The following is a 7,848-nucleotide window of genomic DNA, read 5'->3' on the forward strand; positions in this document are numbered from 1 at the left end:
CGGACTGGGACGGATAGTGTGAGGGCGGGCGTCTTTTTAGAGCTTCCCTTTGGGCCTCGTGGTGAAAGACTCCAACGCCCAGATCAATGGCGTGAGACACAAGTTTAGGGCCCCGTGGAATCCCGAACCCGTCTGCTCGCTCAGGCGCGCCGAGGGCAGGTCCTGTGGGGTCCTCGTAGCCGGCCAAGATGGCTGCCGCCGCGCTGAGAGCGGTGAGAGCCCCGGCTCTCCGGAGCTCCTGCGCTGGGTGGCGTGTTCCCGGGTGAGCGGACGGCCAGCAGCTGGGAGCGCGGCTTGAGTGTTCAGAAGGAGCCTGCGGGGGAGGAGGGGAGCCACTCCTCGGGGGGCCGGGACGCCCCAGTCCCAGTCTCTTCGGTAGCTGCGTGATCTTGGGCCGGTCTGAAGGCTTAGTGCTTGCCTCGGTCAGGTCGGGGTCTGAATCATCGCAGCCCTGCCAGGGCCCGGAGAGGAGCTGTCTGGGAGTCGGGAGGTGGGCGCAGAGGTGCTCGGCGCGGAGCCGGCCTCACGTTAGCGCTGGACGGCGGGTAGGCTTTCCTGGCCCCTTTGACGAGGTCCTCCTGCCTCTTGGGACAGAAGCCAGAGCTTTTGCGGCTCGGGTTTAGCTTGGGATCTCCTCCCTGCTCGCCCTTTCCGGCGGGTTGGCAAACAGGCCCATTGTGAAGTCAGGCTTATTATTCACTTGTGGGGTCAGCTTTTGCCCGCCCCCTCTTCCCCCTCGCAGGCTGACCCCGGTGCGGTGGAGCCGCTACAGTCCTGAATTCAGGGATCCTTTAGTGGATAAAGAACATTACCGCAAACCCGTGGCCGAGCTCACCGAGGAGGAGAAATATGAACAGGAGCTCAAGAAGACTCAGCTCATCAAGGCGGCCCCAGCGACGACGACATGCTCTGTGTTTGCAGATCCAGTGATCAGGTTAGATGGAAACGCACACTTGTTCCATGGACTGGGACTTATTTATGGTATGGACTCCATGATAGAGCCTTAGGAATCTAAATACTTTGTTTTTCTCCTTGAAGTAAATTCACCAACATGATGATGAAAGGCGGAAATAAAATACTGGCCAGATCCCTTATAACCCAGGTAAACAGTTCTTCCACTTCTGTTCCCTCTCTTTTCCTTCTAGTTTTGTACGATGCTTGGTTTTCAGTGTAGCTTAAAAATTAGAAGAGGGGTAGGGATGTAGCTCATACCACACCTGTAATCTCTGCACAGTGAGAGGCTGAGGCAGGAGGATTTCAAGTTCAAGTCCAGTCTGTGCAGTTTACTGAGAGTTTGTCTTAGAAATAAAAAGGGCAGGGGCTGGGGATTTAGCTCAGCAGCAAAGCGCCTGCCTGGCAAGTGCAAGGTCGTGAGTTCGGTTCCCGGTACCGGAGAAAAACAAAAAAAATAATAAATAATAATTCATAGACGTCATTAAAATTAACTTCCCCATATGTGTGGCCATTTGCCCTACATCACGGAGTTCAGCCTACTCTTTCTGTCCTAGTCTGGCAAAAGGGGGAGGCACTTGACTTTGTCTTGACTGTGCTGAGGGAGGAGCTACACTGCTGTGGAAGGACTGGATAATGGAAATAAAAGAGCAAGATGCTAGCTGAGCTGAGTAAATTCTTCGGGGAGCCTGGAGCAGTCTCTTGCACTGTCTCTCTCTGCAGACTCTGGAAGCTGTGAAAAGGAAACAGTTTGAGAAGTACCGTGCTGCTTCTGCAGAGGAACAAGCAACCATCGAACGCAACCCCTACGTCATCTTCCACCAAGCACTGAAAAACTGTGAGCCTGTGATTGGCCTCGTACCCATCCTCAAGGGTGGCCATTTCTACCAGGTGAATGGTCTGGCAGGAAAGTGCTGGCCACATGTGAAACAAGACAGGGGTGGGAGGCCTCAGAGTTGGGCCGAGATTGACAGCTCTCTAGAGACTGAGGACTGTCAGGATCTACTTATTTGAGACCTGTATTGTAAAAGTCACATCATCTGGCCGGGCGTGGTGATGGATACCTGTAATCCTAGCATTCCGGAGGCTGAGGCAGAGGGATTTGCTGTGAGTTTGAGGTCAGCCTAGGCTAAATAGTGAATTTAAGGCCAGTCTGAATTGCATAGAGAGACACTGTCTCAAAAAAAAGAAAAAAATCCCCATTTTCTGAGAGCCTACTTTTTCTGTCCATCATCATGTTTTTTTTTTTTGAGACATGGTATCGAGCTTACTTTGTAGCCCAGGCTGGTCTCAAACCTGCAATGATCCTCCTGCCTTAGCCTCTCGAGTACTGAGATTACAGGCATGCGCCACCACGCCCGGCTCATCATCATGTATTCTAAACAGTAAACTTCTCATAGGAAGAGATGGGCCATCTCGTCTCTACACTTGGGTTAGCATAGTGCTCGACCCATAACTGCTGGTTCATCAGTATTGAACTTAACAAGGCATCTGTGTCATAACATTTATTTTTCATTGTCCTGAGTAGATTTCCTTGACTTCTCCCTCTTCAGTTTAAACTTCATAAGGGTAGGAATTTTCTTCCTGTCTGCATCTTTATTGTCCAACATGGAACCCGGCACATAGTGTGGGCTGGGCAAATGACTCTTGCATTTTTTAAGTATCCTTTGTCTGAGGTGGCTAAGTCTCACCCTTGCTTAGAAGGTTTTTTGCAGTTGCTGCTTGTATCAACTTGGCAGAGCTTCCATTTAAGAGAAAAAGAGCCAGGCATGGTGATGCATGCCTGTAATCCCAGTATTCAGGAGGCTGAGGCAGGAGGATCATTGTGAGTTTGAGGCCAGCTTGGGCCACAATGTGAGCTCAAGACCAGCCTGAATGGCATAATGAGACCCTGTTTCAAACAAACAAAACAAATAAACAAAAAAAGAGGCCAGTGCCTAATGAGGTTTGTTGAGTGAGTGTCTCTTATGTTTACCATGCTAGGTCACCCACAAATGGGGGAAGCTCAAAGCAAAAAAGATAGGCCTCTTTCCTTAGGAGCCTTACCGGCTGGTCCGGAGGGAATGCATGGTGACTCATTAGGGCTCAGAGGCAGGAAGCCCTAGCCCTGGTAGGCCCTTGGATCAACTGGCCTGTGTCCTGTGTCCTCTCCCAGGTCCCTGTGCCCCTAGCTGACCGACGTCGCCGCTTCCTGGCCATGAAGTGGATGATCACTGAGTGCCGAGAGAATAAGCACCGGCGGACACTGATGCCAGAGAAGTTGTCACATGAGCTGCTGCAGGCTTTCCACAATCAGGGCCCCGTGATCAAGAGGAAGCAGGACATGCACAAGATGGCTGAGGCCAACCGTGCCCTGGCCCACTACCGCTGGTGGTAGAGGGAAAGAGAGGCTTTGGGAGGCGCCCAAGGCCCTGCGTCCCACTGAAAATTACCATGTATTAAGAACGTAGTTCCTTTTTGAGAAAGACGGAGCAGCATGTTCACAGGGCCATTTACCCTTTCTCACTGGGACTAGAACTGGCTCTCTGGGCCCTGTCTCCTTGTGAAGAGGAGACACTGACTTGGGAATTTCCTCTGAGAAACTCGGGGCCCAGTCTTCTCTTTCCGTGACACCCTTCGGATGTGAAAGGAAGAAGCTGTAGTATCAGAAGATTTATTAGAAAATCCTCTCTCTGATACAGATGTATCATCGATTAAAACTCATTGGAGGAAATAGGCTTCTTTCCACAGTGGTCCTTTTTAAAAATGTAGAAAAAGCAGTTTCTGGGATAATTTGCACTCTCCCTCTGCCCCTCAGCGTCTTGAAGCATCTTGAGCCAACCCATGGCTATGGTTGCCCATTTTATAGATGGGGAATTGAGGCAACAAGGTACTGTTGCATCAGTGGTTATACAGTGCATGGTCGGTAGGCATTGCCCTTCTCTGCATGGTCCTAGTGGACGATGGTAGAAGGCTGGTGGGACTCTGGGGGAAGAGGGGACAAACTTGAGTCTGGGGAGCAAGTCTTTGGTATCTCCCCAACCTGTAGGTGGGGAACACGGCAGGACCACAGTGCAGTTGGGAAGGTGGGCGAGTCTAGGAGGGGAAAGCCTTTGAGAGAGGCAGAGACGCCTGCCAGCTTAAGGAGGGCTGAGGAAAGGCCAGTGTTGCAGGGAGCAAGTACCAAGCCTGCACTAGTCAGAAACCTCACTGTAGTAATACTTGTGGGCAGCAGCGGTGGTCTTCCAGCCGGCAGCCCGAAACTCAATAATTTCTAGCAGCAGCAGCTGGGCCAGGGAGCTGAGGCCTGTTGGGAGCAGGAAGCCATCCCGGATCAGGACAAAGAGCTCATCCATGCGTTGTCCATTCATCTTCTCCAGCTGCTCCCCAACCCGGTGCAGCTGCAGCACCAAGCAGTCTACCTGCAGGGGCAACAGGGAGACCCCGGGTCAGCCCCGGGCAGGGCCAGCCTATCACCTAGCACATCACGTGCCCTTCAGACTCATTTGGTCCTCACCATCCTCTCACTGTTGCCCACATCTACATCAAAGGACACAAGTTCAGGGACTTGCCTAGAACATCCGGCCAGGCCTGTCTCACGCTGCTTCTTAACCCCACGTTCCTTGTTCCCCATCTCTGCCTGACATGGGTTTGGTTTCCAGGCCATCTGTGCCCAAAGCTGGCTGTGGCTCTCTCCATTCCTATCGCTTGGCTTCCCTACTAGGAAGGAAGCTGCTGTGCCAGTCGGTTTTGCCTGCTGTCTGTTCTAAATAAAAATCAGACTCAGCAGCTTGTCTTGTAACTGACAGGCCTTAAATGCACCCCCACCCCCGCTCTTGCCCGGAAATGACACCCTCCAAGGCCTCCACTTAGCTGAGCCTGACTGCTCTCCACCTCCACAGCCTTCTGCTCCCAGGCCACCTACCTCCTCCTCCTCATTCAGACTGTCCGGCTGGGCCAGCCGGAAGAGGCAGTCATAGACAGGGTTCACCAGGGCCATCATGGGCATGTTGTTCACCTGTTTGGGGGTGAGGAAGAGAAGCCAGAATGGCAGTGTTAGGGGCCATGGAAAGCAATTCAGCATGGGCCTTGGGATACAGGTCATCTCCGCCTCACAGGGTGGCTCCCTGGCCCTCACCCTCAGGTAGTCAAAGATGTTGCAGATAAAGGTGACATAGCAGACCCAACCCTGCAGGGAGCGTGCTCTCAACTGCTCCCGGGTCTGGTACTCCTGCTGCAGCCGGTTGAGGAGTCCACGCCGGAAGACACTCTGGCCTGCTTGCTTACTCTCTGCCTGTGAACCGAGGAGAGGGTAGTGAGAGGGAGAGGGTGGTGCCAGCACTGTCCCACCTATCCTACTCTGTTCCCTGCCCTTCGCATCTCTGTCCTGCTGGCTGGCCTCTGCCCACTTGAGGAGCCTTCCACAGAGCAGCTCCCTGTCTTCTGCCAACCCCCCAACCTGGATGATGGCGTAGCACATGCGTCCTGCTTCCTTGCTGAACACACGGTCCTGCAGAGAATGGTCCACAATCACATTGGCCACTTTCTCCAAGTCCACAGCGCCTGGATCTAGGGTAGAGACAGGAGGGGAATCTAGAGCTGCCTGTTCATATTTGCCTTCACCTGCTTCCAAGAGCGATCTGAGATGTTCACAGTAGTGCACTCCCACTATATGCTTGAATTTAGAGACAAAGGGGATGTAACTCATGGTAGAGCCCTTGCCTAGCATGGACAAGGCCCTGGATTTGATGCCCAAAATTGAAAAAAAAAAAAAAAAGCCTAGAGAGAAGGAGTAGGACATGGTGAAGCAGGGCTGTAATCCCAGCACTCTGGGAGGCTGAGGCAGGAGGATTACAAGTTTGAACCCAACCTGGGTAACTCAGCAATTTAGGGAGACCCTATCTCAAAAAATCAACCAAGCAACCAACTGGAGATGTAATTCACTGTGAAGGCTCTAGGTTCAAACTCCAGTACTGCAAAAACAAAAAACCCCCAGAGAGAAGGCACAGTAACTACTGGTATGTATGAGCAACTCTAGCAGTCTCCTCTGATGGCTCAATAGAGAAAGCAGGGATGGTTATGTGGCTGTAGCGACCAATCAAAGTACAGGTGTATTTTATTAGGTCGCACATCTCTTCCTGGCACTGGGTTGAGGAAGAAACCCTGAACCCCAAGTCTTCCACAGCAATTTCACAGAAAAGTGTTCCTGTAACACACACAATGTCCACAAGCCCCTAAAAGAGCAGGCTTTGCGGGGCCTCCCTCACAGGCTTAGGGCCTTCCCCTGGCACTTGAGGAGCTTGCTAATTGTTAGCCAGGTCAAACTTCGTCCTGAGTGTAGCGGGAAGCCACTGGTCCAGGGCAGTTACATATCTCCTCTGCCAAGCCAGATTCTCCCTCCTCTTTCTCAAGTCAGGGAGCATCACACATTCAACAGAGCTGCTGCAGCAACACAGAAATCAGCAAATCAAATGTTAAGGCTTAAAGGGTAGGAACTATGTACTTGTTCATGAGTACTTTTAAAAAAGGTTTTACCAGCCGGACATGGTGGCACACGCCTGTAATCCCAGCACTGGGGAGGCTGAGGCAAGAGGATCATTGAGTTCAAGGCCAGCCTGGGCTACAAAGTGAGCTCAAGGCCAGCCTGAACTGCATAGCGAGACCCTGTCTCAAAAAGACAAAAAAATAAAATTAAAAAAAAAAGGCTTTACCATAGGAGAGATGACTTTCTGATTAATCCTCCCAAATATTGATCTAAAGGTAGCTTGTCTTTCCAGTGCAGGAGTTAGCCTGTGACTCGTATTCTCAGGAAGTGAAGGGAGAAGAGGGCTTGGGCACTCCCTGCCCCTGGGGCTCTGCAGCTGCTGCCTGGCTCCTGAGGCTTCCCCCGCTCACCTTTGAGTGCTGTTTTCAGCAGCTGCTGGGTCTCTGCATCAAAAGACTGGATTTTATACTCCTCTCTACCGGCCTCCCCCATGACCACCCAGCCCCAGCAGCTCTTCACGGGGCTGGGACTAATGACAGCACCTGAGGGAGAGAAGAGAAAGGAGAGGCCTCAGATGTACAGCACCGGCCGAAAGTTCCCAGTCCAGCTTCCCTGGGTGGGGCCAGCTAGTGCTTGGGACAGGTGCACGGGTCCACGCCGTTCGGTGGTTGGCTGACAGCCTGCCAAACTTGGCTTCTGGTGGAGCCTGAGACACCTGCTCCTCAGCTTAGGAAACCTCAGACATCTGGGATGAAACAGATGACGGTGAATGCACCTACCCTCCGGTCCCAGCAGGAGGCAGGTTGTTCTCAGCCGCTGTCAGGTAGATTTGGGGGCAGGGTTGGTTGAGCTGGAGGAGGTGTGGACTTCCCTATGCAAACTGGCCTGGAAGCTGCTATCTCAGCTAGATTCCGAGCAAGTGACAGGCTAAAGGCTTTCAGCTGTGGACCGCTCTACACCAGCAGGAGCCTCAGCCCCTCCCTCCAACCTTCTCCACCAGCTTTCGCCAGGATCCCGCTCAGTCCACAAAACCCACCCCTGCAGCCTTCGGGCTGCGGCAGGCCTGCGCGGGCGGGCGTCGGAGCCTGGTCAGCCGCCGCCGTCGCTCGGAGTCGGAACTCCTACTGTCCCGGGCAGCTTCGACTGGTTAGACTGGGCTCCCGAGTGGCAGAAACCCGGCCCTACCCACTCGGGACTCCCAGTTTCTGAGCTGCATTCTGGATCGTTCCCCTTAAAGGGTGGTTCCCGCTGGAGTTCCCCCTCGGGACTCGGCGCCTTTCCTCTGGCCAGAGAAAGCGACCTTACGGGTCCTCAAACCTCAGCAGCCTCCCCAAGCCCAGAACGCCCTTGCCCGCCGCGCGAGGCCCGCCGCGGAGGCCGCGGTGAGGAAGCCCGCAGCGGGAGAGGCGGCGAGAGCGCCGGGCCCCACCCGC

At 53.4% G+C, this 7,848-nt stretch overlaps 2 protein-coding genes across 5 annotated transcripts in view; one reads left to right on the plus strand and one right to left on the minus strand.

Moving 5' to 3' along the window:
* The first annotated feature begins 168 nt into the window (after positions 1 to 168).
* Positions 169 to 3,664, plus strand: Mrps7 (mitochondrial ribosomal protein S7). The gene is made up of 5 exons (XM_005412286.2): positions 169 to 262; positions 743 to 934; positions 1,039 to 1,102; positions 1,675 to 1,842; positions 3,107 to 3,664. The coding sequence occupies exons 1-5, from the start codon at positions 189 to 191 to the stop codon at positions 3,326 to 3,328; spliced, it is 720 nt and encodes a 239-aa protein (XP_005412343.1). The 5' UTR covers positions 169 to 188; the 3' UTR covers positions 3,329 to 3,664.
* Mif4gd (MIF4G domain containing) overlaps positions 3,591 to 7,848 on the minus strand; it is a 5,110-nt gene continuing 852 nt past the window's right edge. For 2 of the 4 annotated variants that reach the window (XM_005412282.2, XM_005412285.2), the window contains exons 2-6: positions 6,826 to 6,957; positions 5,390 to 5,499; positions 5,069 to 5,224; positions 4,856 to 4,948; positions 3,591 to 4,352 (exon numbers count right to left, since the gene is read on the minus strand). In XM_005412282.2, coding sequence (XP_005412339.1) covers positions 4,125 to 4,352; positions 4,856 to 4,948; positions 5,069 to 5,224; positions 5,390 to 5,499; positions 6,826 to 6,957 — 719 coding nt within the window. In that variant the 3' untranslated portion in view covers positions 3,591 to 4,124. Of the gene's footprint in view, positions 4,353 to 4,855; positions 4,949 to 5,068; positions 5,225 to 5,389; positions 5,500 to 6,825; positions 6,958 to 7,194 lie in introns of all 4 variants that reach the window. The other 2 variants (XM_005412283.2, XM_005412284.1) reach the window with 2 other exon arrangements.

The sequence above is a fragment of the Chinchilla lanigera genome, unplaced genomic scaffold (assembly GCF_000276665.1).
Source record: "Chinchilla lanigera isolate Chin_1 unplaced genomic scaffold, ChiLan1.0 scaffold00152, whole genome shotgun sequence".
NCBI lineage: Eukaryota > Metazoa > Chordata > Mammalia > Rodentia > Chinchillidae > Chinchilla > Chinchilla lanigera.